Below are 18,355 nucleotides of genomic sequence, written 5' to 3' on the forward strand. Positions count from 1 at the left end.
ATGGAATACATGATCACTTTAGAGAACTTGCGTGATAGATAATACTGCACCTACTAGAAAACAGTTTGTTAATCCTCTAATTTATTAGGCAGAATAACAACAGAAGTGGAAAAACTGTAATATGGATTCTAAGGGATTTAAATTAATTTATTTTTTCATGGTAGCTACAAGCTCCTTCCAAGGGGAAAACACAAAGCATCATGTCTTGAGGATGATACCATGTAAGTTTCAAATGGTGGATGTAGTTACTCTCCCTCAAATCATGAACCTCCCACATTGACTCCAAAGGGTCAGAAATCAATTTTTTTTTACATAAGAATATAGACTATCCCACAAAAAATTACAGCACTTCCTCAAATGTGGAATGAATATTACAAGTAAGTTGGGTAATTGGTCTGAGTTCAAATTAATTTTTAAAGGTCTTTTAAGGAATGAGGTGCAGTGTCACAATATTTTTGGTCCTGAATTTTCTTGTATTACCCTTGTATTATAGCTGAAAAATACTGACATTTTATGTATTGCCTATGTGAATACAATAACTAGTCATATTTTTACATGATTCTTCACTGATGAAAGTTTCTCCTTCTATAAGGGTACAGAATAGAGAATTACAAATCAAACTGACTTCTTTTAAAAGGGTGCCACATCCCATTGATTTCAAAAAATTGAGACTGATGACAAAGATGATGAAGAAGACAAAGTAGGTATGGTATGGCTGTTCTTAAATGTGGTTATGGGCTTCCCTCTGATTGTAAGTAATGAGAGGCAATGACCACCCTGGAGAAGTGTACCCCCTGAAAACAGTAGGAAGTTGTAGACATTTTGAAAGAAGATGCCTTTTCATGAGTTTCTCTGGAGGAAAAGATTTTAGACACCTCCCTCTGCTGAGAAATAAATATCCAGTTGTAAAAAATAGTGTTTCCAATATACTCGTAATCTCATTATTTTGGAACACTTTAAGCACCACATGAGCTGGGGGTGGTGAATCACATGCATCTCTCACATAAACACTAAACTGCTTTAATCATAATCCTGAAATTATTGCATTGTGTCATTACTGGATGCCCTAACTGTGCATTTCCATATTTTCATGTTTGCATTTGTTTTAAGTCTAAACTTAAGTTTGAATTTCCTACATTTACAATGCCTAGTTTCCTACATTTACAATGCTTAGTATAAAACATACCTAATGCATATATTACCCTAAATTTTAAATTAATAGGAATGTACATATAATTTAAAATCTTTTTATTAACCAACTCAATGTTAACACAGTTTTTTTTCTGGAAATATGTATATAAAATTGCATATTTATCTTCTAATCCTCTAAAACTAAAATATTCAGGGGTATGACTCACTGTCTATATACCTACAGTGCCGAGTATAATGTGGTTTCAACCCCTATTTGGCCTCTGGAAGCTATGATAACATATTATCATTGATATTCCCTGTAGCGTAGCGCCTGGAACTTAATCAGGGATTGACTGTTCAATGTACAGGGGTACTTGTTACAAGTCCAGGCTACATTCCTAAATGATGCAACTTATAAAGGGAAATTAATATCCATAGGGAATAATAATAGTAATAATAATAAAAATAATAATAATAATAATAATAATTAGCTTGAGATACATTTCCAACACATACAATTAACACAGGTGTGGTAAATATAATGTACCTATAATCCACAAAAAACAAATACAAATAGAATAGAAATAAATAAATACAATAAATAAATAGATAACCAATACATTAATTAATAGACAGACAGACAGACAGACAGAGATAAAGCCAGCTCCCCAGCAGTCTCCACTAGCTCCCCAGACAGTCCTTGCTGTTCACCGGCTCCTCAATGGCTGCTCACCAACTCCCTGGTGGTTCTCCACCTGTCTTCGTGGCTCCCCACCGGTCCCCCACTTCCCCATGGCTCTCCACCTGCCCTCACAGCTCCCCACAGTTCTCCACCAGTCCCCCAACAGTTTCCCCCTGGCTCTCTGCTGGCTCCCCGCAGTTCCCCACCACTCCCCTGGCTACCTGCCAGCTCCTCCTTGACTGCACTCAGCTCCTCACCAGTCCCCCATGACTTCAGAGGTCACTTCTATGGCCCCTGCACTACAGCATCTGCTGCCCAGCCACCACAAAGCTCTGCTATGTTCCTGGCTTTTGGTCCCTAAATGACTAAGTGTGGATCAGTGCGACTTATAATGAATCTGCTTTCCTGAATTAATGATACTTATGCTAAATGATTTATAGTTAAGACGTAGTTTGCAATCCTTGTGTCATGGACAACAAAACAAGTGAATGGGATAAAAACAGTGTGAACTGGTGGGAAATAAACGTAATTTAACTCAGAAATGGAAGTCCATTATAAATTTTCAATAACAATACAAAAATTTCTAGAGAAGACTAGCACATTGTTTCAAAGGTCACTTCTCTGAGCAGTATCAGAAATATTTCCTATATAAATTTATGTTTTTAAGCGACTGCTTAAGCAGCTTCTACCATTTCCACCAAGTTTGTTTTTACGGAGGATAGCTTATTTTGCCATTAGTGAAATTAAGAGGATAGCGCATCCTCTGAAATCAGCAGGAATGCTAAAAGTAATGCTAAGGCAAGTATTAAGGAATGGCACCACACTCCACTAATATTAGATGAACACATTTCAAACCATTATGGGCAGTACAAAAAGTAGTGTTCCCTGTCTGGGAGAGAGAGACTAAAGCTGGCCATAAATTTGTTGACAGATGTCCAGTGTCTTTTCTATTCACCACTTCAGTGAAGTGCTATTATAAATACTGTGGAGGAATTAGGTATTATCTACAGTGACGATAAGTAGCTGCCCTGTCCTTTCTCAGGTCAAACTAGTAAGCCCACTGACAACTATGGGAGGGTTTTATTTTTCTCCTCAGAGAAAGGGCTGCTAAAATGGGTTCCCTTTTATTTTTAAAAGGGACGAATAACAGAAATCAACAGAACAGCAGTCTCTAATAAATGCCATGAAGGACCAATAGATGGTCCACTTTCAGGATCCCATTACACAGGCAGCACAGAACAAGAACCACCATGCCCAAAGGCTCTCCTTTGGGTTTCAGGTTCTATGGGAGAGAAGGAAGGCGTCAACAATGAATATCCTTAGGTGTGCGATATAGGTGTGGTAATTTGTAAAAGTGAAAATGGTACTGCAGGTGGGAAAAGATTTATATACAAGAGGGGTAACTCTTCCTTGGTCATTTATGGGTAGGTTATGAGTATTTGCCACCAGCAATCCATTCTCACAGTGTAATGATTTGAAGCGGTGGTGAGGAGTGGAATGAATTCTTCTGCCAAGCACCCCTTAAAATGACTGTGTGTCATCAATGGAACAGTGATCTTTATTTTTTTTCCAAGCTGTGAAGATAAATATGCATTTCTTATATCCCTTCCTTCTATGTGATATTATCTGTCATTTAAACCATGAATGTGTGTGTCAAGTAGCCGACTCATACACAACAGATAAAAATGTTCAAATAATCATTCATGGCTCAGGACAAAGGTAATAAAGTATGTCTTTTAAGCTATTCTGCGTCTCATTCTATGAGCAAACAAGCAACAAGATTAAAAGTAATTTAACAAGTGAATACATTTATTAATATCTCATTTATAAAATACATATTTTAGCATAAGTCTCAGAGAGGTAGCCATGTTAGTCTGTTTCTTCAAAAAACAAGAAAAGCAGTCCTATAACACCTTAATATATAACACATATATATTAATAATATTTTAGTCTTTGAGTGCTACAGGACAGCTTTTTTATATGTTTGCAATAATATTAAATGAACTATCTGAATATTCTGATTAATTAGACAGAAAACAAATTCTTACCAAGGTCTGAGTTAGATATTCATTTTCTTGTTTTACACTCAAACTGTCAAATACTTTAAGTCTGATAAAATGTCTGCTTATGGAAATTGTTTTTTTTTATATCGGCTAGATAGAAAACACAATTTCAGAGAAAACTATTTCTACATGATACTGAACTGATATGCGACAAATCCCATTACCTTTATTTAATATAAACTTTTATAGACCTGCATGAAATGACAACAAAATAAACATAGTTCTTTTGTTGTACCTGCACAAAGTGGTATGGCTTTCAAAATAAAAAACAAACAATACACTGGAATAATACACAAATAGTGACACAAACCAACAAAAATCGGGAAGCGTGAAGTCACGACTAACTGACTTTTTCATCCGTTAACTCATACCATTTTTAAAACAAAGGCACAACTTTAGCAATGTCAACTTTATCTGTGAATTTTCTGTCACCAGTGAAAGGAGTGTTTCAAGTTTTGCGCATTTACAGAATTACTATCACCTTGACAGTCTACTTACTCCTTGGTGATAACAAAGCATGCATTAATGTAGTTTTTCATTAAGTCTTTCATGGCAAGGCCTACAATGGCTGGAGTTTATAGACCCGTATCTCTTATATGGAGGCCCTTTGCCTCCTGCACTAGCTCCCATCTCTTTTCTAATTTAATATTATTATTTCAACTTTACAAAATTGCCATTAAAAGGTACTAACCCTGGCACACAGTATACTCAATATATACAATGAATGTGAATGATAATAAAAGAACTTCAGCTGAACTGGCAATGCAGCCTTTTCTGCAGAATATATAGTGCCTTTGCACACCTATTTTCCTTTCTTTTTGTCTTTCTTCCCAAGATTATGCACATCATCTTTTACCTTACTATGTTCCTCTAAGGCTCACTGTTTAATTGAAAGCTACTGTTTGCATCTATACATAGGACCTGATGGAACAGAAAAATAACCTAGCTATAATTCTGAAACAAGGTCCGTTTGATGTCCAGTGTGTTGAAGCCTGCCAAAATGGATTCCGGAAAAGTATTCCTACAGGCTGGGTCTACACAGACCTTAAGTGCTGCAGCTTCATGGAAACGAGCAATTGCAGTTGGGAAGGTCCAGGTTGAACATTCGGAAAAACTTTTTCACTAGGAGGATGGTGAAGCATTGGAATGGTCTACCCAGGGAGGCAGTGGAGACTCCATCCCTGGAGGTGTTTAAGTCTCACCTTGACAAAGCCCTGGCTGGGCTGATCTGATGGATTTGGTCCTGCCTAGGGGAGGGGGCTGGACTTGATGGCTTTTTAGGTCTCTTCCAGCTCTATTGTTCTATGATTCTATCACTTGTCTCTCCCGGTTTTCTCCAATCATCATAACATTCTCAGCTGTGTTGCCTGCAGTCAAATAGCCACTTCACTTCTTGTCCCCTCCACCTCTGCTTCTGAAACTTTTGAAAATGAACCCAATCATGACTGTGCTGCAATCCTGCTGTCCATTCCATCCTTAGAGTCTCTTTTCCAAGCATGTGTTGGAAAACACTTCTCAACACACAATGCTGAATTTGTAATGAAAAAGGTGCCAGGCCTCAAGTATTTACAAGCAGGTGGGAACAGATTTATATTCAAGGAAGCCCAAAGTGTCTGGACTGTGAATTGCTATTCCACATCTGTCACGGCGAGCTCTGGTGACATGGAGAATGATTGGAAGAGCAAAAGGGGCTGTCCTCATAAACAAGTATTGTCCACAATGCTAATGACATTGCTAGCCTCTAGGAAGCTCAGAGAACATCATAAAGTCTCAAGGGGAGCAATCAGAGGCTATTAGCCCATCACACCCCATACTGATTGGCTATTACACGGATGAAAGACGGGAATTTATGTCAACCATAATGGGTTACTTTAATAGCCTGAACGTTGGACTATTCAACAAGTCCAACTGCTCAGTCCTCAATGTTATACAGCAAGAGGGGGTTGCACGGCACTATTGCTATTACTTTCTCTCCTGGCAGTATACATTTCTCTCTTTGAAGTATACATTTCAGTGTAGCTCAAGAAGTTTGTGTTTGCTGCTCTGACTTTTAGTACTCTTCACTACCTCTAAGCTGCTACACAGTAAATAGCTGGGCTCTTGCTCCACTCTGAATCGTCCAGGCTTGCTGCATGTGTCCCCCCATGTGAGTGGGAGAAGATCTGCCAGCTGGAGAAAAACTCTATCCCTCCCATCTAGTCTAGGTAAGTGGAATCTAAGACCACCCTCACTGACAACACTGACTCAGTAATTCACATACCTGCACCCCCTGATCTGGCCCATCATGGAAGGCTGCATGGTCCTAAACAGCTCCTTCAGTTACAATCTTCTTGTGCCAAGTTTGCTCCCTCCAGACTGAGTGCCTACTGGCTACAACGGGTACTGAGTCATGGAAGTCAGAACATATCAGCCTCAAAATGTTGACTCACTGTCCACAAAGATTACAGGCTCTGCTGATTAGAACCATCAGACAGTGAAACCATGGTCAGTCTCTGGTGCATTTACCCACTGATCCAGAGGAAGTTATGACTGCTTTACAAGGGGGCAAAAAAGGTCCACTGACCAGGCTTCTTCTGCCACTGAAGATGTACCTGATTGACTCCTACTGAAATCACAGCCTCTACCATAAACTGAATGGGGTGCCTTGCTAAGTATTGCTTCTTTTTGATGAAGTAGGAAACCGTGTGCTTTTTATTCTCAAAAGCAGGGAGTGACTACTCTATAAACTAGTGGACCTGGCCTCACACAGAGGGGAAGTTTTTCATGTCCCCTGACCACCAGTCTGCTACTTCATAGGATAACTCAAATTCTTGCTGTTTTTCATGGAGTGAGACAAAATACAGTCCCAGAGAGTCAGGAATCCAGAATGCAAACAATAAATAACAAAGCAGACCAAGACTTTGTTTTTTCCAAACAGGTTGTGGTTAGATTTATTATTATAATTACTGAATAGCTGTACTCTCACTGGAATCAAAATATTTCTTCTCTTGTACTTTCTCTAACATATCAGGGGCCTTAGGAATTGAACTAGTATTTTTAAACATCTTGACTTCTGATTGACTCAGCTTTTTTGTCTTAATTATACCTATACTTAATTTTCATTCTCAGGCATCACCTTATTGTGAACACAGTAGTAACTACTTGTGCAAATAGGAATATAGTTCCCTTCTTATTAAAATATTACACTACTCATTGGAGCTTCTAAAAATCTAAAGAATATTACATGTCAAAACTTATACTATCTGTCTCCATGAAATATAAGCAAGTTATCCATTGCTGATATCAGTGGGTTCTGAAGATAACTGAAATCATCTGTTCTTTTTTCCGATACCTAATTAATCTTACCCAAATGTTTGTACTTATATAGGGTGAAAATTTAATCATGTTACAGTTAACACTAGTCATTCATTAAAATACTTACGAGAGCAGGTGGCAGTTTGCCATTCTAGGCACTGTCCATATGGAAAGGAGATGATATAGGCATTTGAGTCAACACATCGTTTTGTACTGCTGCACCACATACATTCCAAGCCATTGCTGGTGCAGTTAGAGCATGTCGTTCGCAGGGAACATGGTTTTTTGCAGGGTCTAGCATTTTGATTAGGACTAACTGCAAGAAAACAAGAAAGAGTTAATACATTTAACACAAATTTAATCTCTGTTGTTTTAGCATTATGTAGTAGAGAAGAGACAGTTAAACTAAAAGGGATTGTCTCCTGGTTTGCGAACAATTTCAGTCAGGTTTACTGTATGGTATGCAAATTGCCTTTTGCAAAAGTTATCCTAATCTTCAATATTCCATTGTGTAATCATCTTAAGTCACATTGTATCTCCAAAAGATTTCATCTAAAACTGATAAGAATTTTACTTATATACCACATTAGTAAATTTAGTATTAATTGCTCAATAGTTACAAATATATGCATTATATCAACTATGAAACTACTGTACTAGGTATAGCAATATATGATCTTCTGGTTCCTTTTTGTTAGCTAAGTAGTAAATAGCCACGAACAAGTTATTTACTTCATCACTGATATATTTTCTCTTGAATGTTCCTTATATAAGGGTGTGAGCTATCAAACGAACATCTGCCCCCAGATACACACTGTACATTTAATACAAATTCAAAGAGAAAATAACAAGGCAAGTATTATTTAATGTATAAGAAGCTTTTGCTTCAGACAACATGTTGTCTATCCTGATCATGATGGGTGCGTCTACACTAGCCGGCTACTTTGAAGAAGCCAGCACAACATCGAAATAGCACCCGTCGCGTCTACACATGCCATGTGCTATGTCGATGTTGAAATCGACATTAGGCGTCGAGACGTCGAAATCGCTATTCCCATCCAAAGATGGGAATAGCGCCCTACTTCAACGTTGAACATCGAAGTAGGGTGTGTGTAGACGATCCACGTCCCTCTACTTCGAAATAGTGGGGTCCTCCATGGTGGCCATCAGCTGAGGGGTTGAGACGCTGTGTCCAGCCCCTGCAGGGCTCTATGGTCCCCGTGCGCAGCAGCCTCTAAAGAACCATGGACCCGGATTTCCTGTGGCAGGAAGCTGACAGCGTGCAGGCAGCAGCACATGCATGTGCTAGCCCTGCACGCCCTCCACAGACCCTGACCCCTCTAACCAGCACCATGGCATCGAGCCAGCCCCACAAGTGCCCCCAGGGCTCCCCTCCTGAGGGGACCCAGGCACCCCAGCAGCCAAGCAGGAGCCAAAAAAGAGGTGGGGCCCCTCCTGGTCAGAGGCTGATCTCCGAGACCTGCTGGGGCTCTGGGGTGAAGAGGAGGTGCTCCACGTGATGGGACGCAAGCGGCGGAACACAGAAGTGTTCGCCCAACTGGCTGAGGGCCTGGCCACCCAGGGTCACCCTGCCCACACTCCGGATCACGTCCGGAGTAAGGTGAAAGTGTTGCGGCCTGGGCCCGGGACTCAACCAGACGGTCTGGGGCTGTCCCTGCCGCTTGCCCCTATTACAGGGAGCTCAGGGCCCCGGGACACCTCCTCCCCTCCGGCCACCCTTGACACCACAGCCGACGAGACCCAGCAGGCCTCGGAGCCAGAGTCTGGCCTGCAGGCCAGCCCTGCACCCCAGGCCCCAACCGAGGAGCCCCCCCTCGGGACAGTGGACGAGGGGTCCAGCAGCAAGGAGGGGGGCTCCTCATTGACCTCCCCTTCCGGAGCACCAGCCAGGCGTCTACCCACCGGGCTTCCCCCAACCGCAGCAATGGACGATCAGGTACATACCCCACAGAGCGCACACCTACGGGCCAGGGGCGGGGGCACCAGACACGACCGAGAGCCTCACACACCCCCAGCAGACCCCAACCTGCAAATGCCCAGCCACAGTACGGTGCCAGGATGGAGGCACGGCCATCAGTGCCCGTCAGTACCCGCACCCATGGACAGCACTCAGCCTTAACCCCAGGGGCGGGGGGACAATGCTATGGCAACAGCCAACAGGGACGTCACACCCACTGACAGGGACAGAGACCCAGCACCCTAGATGGGGCGGGGGAAACGGGCCATGGGCCAGGGCACTGTACTAACAGCCTTCCCCTCCCTCTCTCCCTCTCTGCAGCTGCAGTATCCGACACCCCAAGCAGCCAGGCACCCTCCATTGTCCCTGACAGCCCACCGGAGGTCAGCCACCGCCAGGGCCCAGAGACACCCCCAAGGGCAGTGGGACGGTCCCGCCACCGCTGGACTCTGGGGATGGCCCCTGAGGACCTCCAGCTCCTGGCAGCTCTCCAGTGGCAGACGGAGGTGGCGGAGGAGAGACTCCACTTCAACCGGGAGGAGTCCACCCGGTGGTGGGCGGCATGGGAGGACTTCATGGGGGTCTTCTGGGACATAGCTGGGTCGATCCAGGAGGCCATCGCCTGGCTCCCACCCCCCGCTGCTCCCCGGGTCACCCTCCCCGCCACTCCACCCGAGGCCCTGCCTGCTGCCCCACCCACCTCACCGCCTGCTGCCCCACCTGCTGCCCCACCTGCCGCCTCACCCGCCTCGCCACCTGCAAGCTCCACAGAGCCCACTGGGGCTGAAGACCAGCCAGTGGAGGCTTCCCGGCCGTACTTGCCGGTCCTCCCAGCCCCCAGCCAGCCACACCGGGGACCACGGACACGGGGGGGGGAGGGGTCGTGAGCCATACCCACCAGGAGTCGCGCACCTCTACCCTCACCCCGGACTGATGGGCCAACGGCCGAGCCGCCCTCCGGGCCCCCATGTATATAGTTGTCCCCCTTTTTGTATATTGGTTGCAGTTTCTGTTGTGAACAAAACAAGTTAGCAGTTTTCGGAAAAAAAAAAGGTTTTATTTTCAAAAAAGCTGGAGGCGTGTGCTTGTTGGGGGGTGGCGTGCGGGTGTGCGGGCAGTGCAGACTGTGTTGCAGGGGGCCTTCCAGGGAAGGCCAGGGAGGTGCTCAGGTGTCTCCCTGATCGAAGTGGGCCCGCAGGGCCTCGTGGACCCATACCCCCTCATGGTGGGCTGGGCAGCTGGGTGTGGCGGCTGGCTGGGTGAAGCCCATGCCGGCATCGACTGCCCACCCCTGGACAAAAGCATCCCCCTTGCTCTCAACGATGTTGTGGAGTGTGCAGCACGCGCCCACATCCTGGGGGATGTTTTGGAGGCTGACATCCAGTCGGGCAAGGAGGCACTGCCAGCGGCCCATCAGAAGGCCAAATGTCCTCTCCACCACCTGGCGGGTGTGGTTCAGGCGGGCGTTGAGCCGCTCCTGGCTGGCGTTGAGATGGCCAGGGTACAGGTGCATGAGCCAGGGCTGGAGGGGGTAGGCCACATCCTCCACGAGGCAGAGGGGCATGGCGGTGTCCCCCAGAGGGATCTCCCTCTGGGGGATGTAGGTCCCCGCCTCCAGCCGGCGGCACAGACCATAGTTCTTAAAAACACAGGCATCGTGTGTGCAGCTGGGCCAGCCCATGTACACGTCCTGGAAGTGGCCCCGACTGTCCACCATGGCCTGCAGGACCACGGAGTGGTAGCCCCTGCAGTTTATGTATCTTCCTCCACTGTGGTCCAGGGTGCGGATGGGGATGTGGGTGCCATCCAGGGTCCTGAAGCAGTTCGGGAACCCCATGGAGGAGAATCTGGTGACGGCTGCGTCCAAGTCCCCGAGTCAGACGACCCTCTGGAGCAGCATGGCGTTAAGCGCACAGACCACCTGTGGGGAGGAAACACAGACACCCATGAGGCTGCACAGGGTGCCCCAGGGCCCTTCCCCCAGGCCCCCATCCTGGGCACCTCCCCGAGTACCCCCCCACCCAGCCCCTCCCTCCCCAGCATCCCTCCCTTCCCAGCCCCATACCCGGCCCCCCCGCCCCCCCCAGTGGGTGAGTGCCTGGGCCTCCTTACCTCCATGACGACGGCCCCGACCGTGGCCTTTCCCACTCCAAACTGGTGTCCCACGGAGCAATAGCTGTCTGGAGTGGCCAGCTTTCAGACCGCTATTGCAACCCTCCTCTCGATGGGGAGGGCACACCACATCCGGGTGTCGTGGTGCCTCAGTGCTGGGGTGAGCCACTGGCAGAGCTCGAGAAAGGTCTGCTGGCGCATGTGGAAGTTCCGGAGCCACATGTCGTTGTCCCAATCCCACATGATGAGCTGCTCCCACCACTCAGAGCTGGTGGGGTAGCCGACAGGGGAGGAAGAGGGGAGCCCAGTGGTCAGGGGCATCCCCGTCTGCCTCTGGGGAGGGCTCCTCTGGCAGGAACCACTGGACGACCTCCCGGGCAGCACCTAGCAGGGCGCTTGCCCCTGGATGACTAGCTGCAGGGCCTCCTCTTCCTGCAGCTGCTGTTGCTGGGTGTCCATAGCTGCTGTGACTTGGTCTATGAGACAGTGGTTACTACTCTGCAGACCTCGTGCTGTGCAGGGCAGGTGTGTCTGGGAGGGGCCCTTTAAAGGAGCAGCTTGCTGTTGACCCGCAAGGGCTAGTCCAGCCTGTGACCCGGTCCGCAGGCTTTGCTGTCCCCTAATTTTGAAGGGGAGTGCTTGTGTGTGTGTGGACGCTCTGCATTTCCTTCTGGGGCGGCTCCTTTCGACGTTCCCCATCACTACTTCAATGTTGAACATCTACGGCACCAGCCCTGGAGGACATGTAGACAATACGCGTTGAAGTAGCCTATTGTGATGTTCTGACTTCAAAATAGGCTACTTCGACGTAGTGTGCTAGTGTAGACGTAGCCAATATGTGTAATCTCTGAAAAGTTATATTCTGAAAAAAAAACTGTATGGTTTTTCTGTTGAATTTTCTTTTGATTACAAATAAAGCTGTAAAATGTGCCAACATGATCAGAATAATTTGAAAGCCCACTTCATAAAAATATGTTGAATGATATTTTTCTGTTATCAAAGGGACTCTTAGAACATTCCTGTAATAAATTTTGGCTAACCTCACACAGCTATTATTATGTACATTCTGAATTACTGGTTACGCATATACATAGCTTTATAGCAAATAAGTTTAATCCTTAAATCCTTCCTCAGTCCTTAACATGGCAGAAACTCTCAATGACTTGACTGGGTAATGGCAGGTAAAAACTAAGTCAGGGTGTCAGGATTTTTCCCATCCTGTATAAGCCTTGGCCAGAGCTTGCTATAATCATAAACAACTTTTAATGTATAAAAAAAAAAAGGTGATGGAATTCAAAAAAGGAACCTCAGAAGCCAATTTTCTTCACCTCCACAGCTGCTGAACCACTTCAATAACACATACAATTGACACCAGTAACAGATGCAAATTTTGATGCTAAACTTGGAAAATACTCTACCAACAGTTTGTCATCTACATTCTTGAGTTATTTAACACATCATTGCACTGTGCCACATCTGTTTGTTCTTTGATAGAGAGAAATATAACAGATTACCATATCTGTTACTACAAAACAGCAGCATGAGGGAAAGAAACAATAGGAAACAGCCTCAGCCAGCAGTAGCAACACAATGCAAATTTATCTTGTAATTACATTGCTATTTAAAATATTACAACTGGCGCATAAGACAACAACAGGCTTGTCGGAATACATATTTTATTTATGGAAGTTAACAAATTTGAGAATTTTGACAGCAAGAAAGCTTCTTTCTACCTGAGTGCACAACAAAATTATCAATACCTTAAAATGCCTTATATGTTACTTTGAACACAAGACCTTCTACAGCATTAGCAAATTCAAGAAGAGGGGAGAAAAAAAGACAACATCAGAACAAAGATATATTAGGATCACTTTCATCCCTATAAACTTTTTTCACTTGTTCTTTACTACAATCTATAAATTTTAATCATCTGCACAACATGAGAGCATTATTCAGATGAAAAAATGCTGAATTACATTAATTTCTTTTCAAAGGGCTAAGTGATCTCCCGTTACAGAATCTCACATGATCACACATTACATTGTCACCAGTCAGCATGGGGGTAAGGTGCAGAGCTAGGAGAATGCTTTAATATTAATTTCTAAGTAAGTGTTTGTAATATATTTCTGTACCCTCTAGAGACCTTTTAAGGTTTTTGTTTTTTTTTTCCCAAAGGCACAAACCTATCCTCTAAGCATAACATGAAGGTTTATGTGCCAACAATATTACTATTTGTGGAGGTTCTGCCTTTTATTACACTTACAGATTGCTTCTTTCTGAAAGCACTTTATAATTTTTGTATAATTAAACCTCCGGTGGATACTATCATCTGCATTTGACAGATGAAGAAACAGTGTTTTTTCAAGACCACCATTAGGAAGTTAGAGGGAGAGACAGGGTTAGAATTGAAGAGATCCTGTCTCCCACTTACGACTCAAACCACTAGGCCATGCCTCTCAGTGGTAGTAAATATACCAATTTGCTCATATTTTGGACCTTTTACGAGTAACATTAGGAAAACCCTCCCTTGTGTAAAGGAAAATTTCAATCTCAATATCATTGCTAGCAACTGGGGACCTGTGACAAGCTAGTGGGCACTGCAGCAACTCCAGGTGAGTGTTGCACACTCATGTCCCAATTCTGAATTTCGAAACATGCAAGTTGTCCCACTGAAGACAACAAGACTACTCATGGGCTTCCCATTAAGCATCTGCATAAGCATTTCCATCGGGGTTTTAGTGATTAGACAGTACTATGGTCTGATTTATTTTCAAGAGCAAAATCATGAAGTACAATGCAGTTCATCTCTCCATAGATTCTCAGAAAAATAGAGAAAAAGTCTGTTCCTCTTATTAATTACAGCTTCCTTCTTATATGTCCTAACTAGATTCAGACCCCATTCACAACATTTCATCCTTCTTAGAACGTGAGAGCAGGTCAGGTAATTCACCATATCTAAACCAATCCAATTAGTTTGCAAAGATTTGAGTACCCAAGGCTAACTAGTAACTACTTCTCTCCTAACTTCTCAGCCCGAGTCCATACACACTGTTAAAAGAAGGTAGAAGAATATATATGCACTGTCAAAAGAAGCAGTCAAGTAGCACTTTAAATATTAGCTTTCGAAAGCTCACCTAATAAATTATTCTGCTAATCTTTAAAGTGCTACTTGACTGCTTTTTGTTTTGATAGTATATGGACTCACACAGCTCCCTCTCTGTTACTGTTAAAAGAAGGTAGAAGAAAAACCTTCTGCTTCCATAATGGGAAAGGTAACTGAGTTCTTTTAAAATTGCCAAAGCAAAGATGGATAAAATAACTCTGTATTAGTTACATTGCTGTAGTATCAATTTAAATGGAGAATATATTGTGAATCAGCAAGATTCATAAATGAAACATGCTTTAGTAGCATCAACTTTGTTGAACACAAAAGAGGCACAATATCAGAGCACAAATTTTGACTTAGAACTCACTGAGGTAGTTGCTGGCATGCTGCAGACTAGCCAGATGGGGTAAATTTCAAAGAAAACCATGTTGCTTTTGAGAACCTCATTTGGTTTCCAAGATTAAAAGCTTCTCGTGCCTTTAAAACATTAAAGTAAAAGCTTCTTGCTGTAATTTACTAGAACTTTTCCCAGAATCCTTCTGTACAATATGAGAATGCCCAACAGGCTGTTCAACCTTTTTAACAAGAACATTTTGATATAGAAGGTTGCTCACCAACAGGTTTTTCACAGACAAGACCATCTGCCTTAGCGGTGCATGGATTTGCTTTCAGCCCCGCCACCTCTGCTCTTTCTAGATAGGCACAGAATCCAGAGTCATTTGGCTCTCCAGGAAGCCACTGCAGTGTTGTGTTTGTGAAAGGAGACATGTCATCCCATCCCCAGTACGAGATGTTGATCTTGCGCAAACCTACCCAAGGTGATATTTTCTATAAAGCAGAATGAAAAGAATATGAAACAATTAGTCAACAGTCAACTACAACACCACCGTTTTTTTCTTCTCTTGGCCTAAGATCAATAGTTTCATAGTGCTGTCAGAGTGGAGCTAACAATGATTTCCCCACCATTTCTCATATTTGGTAATATTTACTTATTGTCAATACAGTTTTCAACTCATTTGTTTTGTCTTCCTGAAAGTTGAAGAAATCTATATGCTTCTCATCTGTTAAAAGTCTATATGATTCTGTTTGTTTAAAGACAGCTCTAATACATGATATCTGATCAACAATTAAAGACATAATAATGCACTCCCTCTGGTTACTGTTCTAGTCATTAACTACCATGGAAAAATGGATAACATAAATGCAAGCAAATAGTAGTGGCACATAAAAAGAAAGGCTCAACAAACAGAAAAAATAGGGGCAAATATTCCCCTGAAAACAGGACTATGTTAATGCAAACAATGTACCCTCTGGTTTGAGCCAGCACTGTCCACATGGGGCAGTCAAAGCACAATGCTCCACAGCTGATTGCCGTGCAGTGTAAACACAGCTTATTTGATATACCCAATTGAGGAAATTTTTGAGAGTAAAAAATGAAGCCCCCCTACCCTGAATACCAGACCCAGTCTAGTGTTTTAACCACAAGTTCCTTTTTCCTCCTGATCATCAAGTGAAGTGTTCTCCCCAACTAATCATTAAACCAAGGTACAACCCTGTCTCTCTCAGATATTAAAGATTATTTGTGTAAGACAGACTTCCCTGGGTTATTAAACAATTCTAAGTAAATCATCTTTATTGCTTAAATCAGTGTTTCTTAAACTTTTTGAGACCACAGAACACCAAACAATAATATTTTTATGCAGAACACCTATGAAAATTTTCTTTAAAAAAAATTAGCAGACCGAAAAAAAAACCCACCCCAAACACACAGCAACATTTACAGCAAAAAGAAAACGAAGTAATTTAATGAGGCATCATAGCAACAAAGTAGTAACACTGTATCTGGTTTTAACAAGAGAAAATATATACCATCAGTGTATGATTTTAAAAAAGTGTCAGACACTCATGACACACCTTTGAGTTGTTCATGGAACACCAATGTTCTGCAAAACATAGTTTAAGAAACACTGGCTTAAATAATACCACATCCAAAGACTCAGAAAAAAAAAACACACACACAAAGGAAAAAACAGATCACTGTCTTAAAAATACCTGATTTAAATTGAATACATTCAGTAGTCCCTTAAAATTAATAGACATTAATAATATATTCCTGAAAATATGGTAAGCTTTATTTATGGAGGAAATACCTAACAAAATGCTATTAGATATTAGCATATTTTAGTAGTATGTTGACGGGATGGGCTCTCATTAGGTGTCAATTATACTACATATAAAATAGTAGCATATGATTGGAAACAAAACTTTTGGTAGAAATGGAATGTGAATTTGTCACAAAGAGTTTTATAGAGCATTTATGCATCGATGTAGAAATCAGGTGTTATGTTCTGGTTAGAAAACGTTTCAATTAAAAACTGAACATATATATTTCCATGCAGCTGGCCAAAATACATGATAAAGGAAGCCTTTGTTCTCTACAATATTCCAACTATACTAAAATGTAGTTGAGAAAGACTCCCTGATTCAGAGCCATCCAGTCCCAGTCAAAGGTATTCTTTCTCCTGCTGTCTTGGACAAGGCCCGCCTCCAACTCTGAAGCAGCATGGAGAAGCATTCTCTCCTCTGGCCAACTTGAGCTAATTATAGAGCACAGCAGTTGGAGAATTCACTCCTTAGTGATTTTATTAATAGATGTAAGCCATGCTTTTAATTTTAAATTTTTCTCTTAGAAACAAAAATCAGTTATTACATAGTAGCTCTTTAACAAAATCAAGTGCTTTTTAAAACTGGTTTATTGTGTTGTATGTCTGAGGGAGTCAAATATCAAAATACAAATATCAAATACATCAAAACAGATACTAGCATTACAGTTAGAGTGTCTCTATTTAGTCATTTAAAAAAAAAGACCATTTATTCTCCAGTTTGTAACTTAAAGCCATTCTGTGGGACAATTTCATAGAATAATACAATCAGAAGGGACCTCAAGAGGTTATTGAGTCCAGTCCCCCTGCACTTGCAGCACGACCAACTACTTTCTCCACACCAGTCAAGCTTTTATAGATATCTAGAACTTCCCCACTCTTGTCCAAGCTGAAAAGTCCCTGATTTTTTAAGTCTTTCCTTATATCTGCACTGTTTCACAACTCTGAACATTTTTATTAAAAAGCTTTATACCTTTTCCCAAATCCAAAAAATCTCTTTTGAAGTGAAACAACCACATATGTTTGCACTATTCAGAGCGTAGGCATAGCATGGACTCACTGAAATTATAACATTTTATGTTTTCTTATCTATCCCTTTTCTAATGGGCTGGTAAACGTTTACAACAATTACTGTTATCAAGGAGGAATGAACAGGGGCAAGAATATTTAGATAAGAATATGGAAAGAGCAGGGCAAAGAATATTTAGGTAAGTTAGATGTATTCAGGTTGGCAAGGTGTAGTGAAATCCACCATAGGATTCTGAAAGAACTGACTGAAGGAATCGGCTTTGAGAACTCATGGACATTGGCTGGGTTCCCAGAGGACTTGGTGAAGGTCAAATATAATACCTACCTTTAAAATGGGGGAAACAGAGAACCGAGGAAATTTTAGACCAGTGAACCTAATTTCAATACCCAAAAACATACTTCACCCAATTATTGAACAATCAGTTTGTAAGCACCTGGAGGATGACAAGATGGTAAATACTAGCACACATGGATTTGTTAAGGGCAAATCATGCCAAACCAATCCAACATCCCTCTTTAATTATCTTGTTGGCCTACTGGGCAAGAGGGAAGCAATAAATATGAAATATTTTGATTTTATTAAGGGTTTTAACAGTTACTTGTAACATTTTTATAAGCATCTTTGGTCTAAATTTCTTTAAGGAAGAGTGAACAACTTGTTGAAGGATCATCTTCAAGATATCAGTGGTTTTCTCTCTCTAACTGCAAGGTAATAAAAAGCATAGTTTGCAAGAGGATAGCTGGGGACTGATACTATTCAATATTTTCATTAACTACTTGGACGATAAACTGGATACT

At 42.6% G+C, this 18,355-nt stretch overlaps 1 protein-coding gene across 4 annotated transcripts in view; it reads right to left on the reverse strand.

The window, feature by feature from the left end:
- The window catches only part of ATRNL1 (attractin like 1), a 1,060,182-nt gene that overhangs the window by 793,903 nt on the left and 247,924 nt on the right, over window positions 1-18,355 (reverse strand). For all 4 annotated transcript variants that reach the window (XM_074999076.1, XM_074999077.1, XM_074999078.1 and 1 more), the window contains exons 17-18: window positions 14,981-15,194; window positions 7,298-7,486 (exon numbers count right to left, since the gene is read on the reverse strand). In XM_074999076.1, the coding sequence (XP_074855177.1) occupies window positions 7,298-7,486; window positions 14,981-15,194 (403 nt within the window). The remainder of the gene's footprint in view (window positions 1-7,297; window positions 7,487-14,980; window positions 15,195-18,355) is intronic.

The sequence above is a fragment of the Carettochelys insculpta genome, chromosome 7 (genome assembly GCF_033958435.1).
Source record: "Carettochelys insculpta isolate YL-2023 chromosome 7, ASM3395843v1, whole genome shotgun sequence".
Classification (NCBI taxonomy): Eukaryota; Metazoa; Chordata; order Testudines; family Carettochelyidae; genus Carettochelys; species Carettochelys insculpta.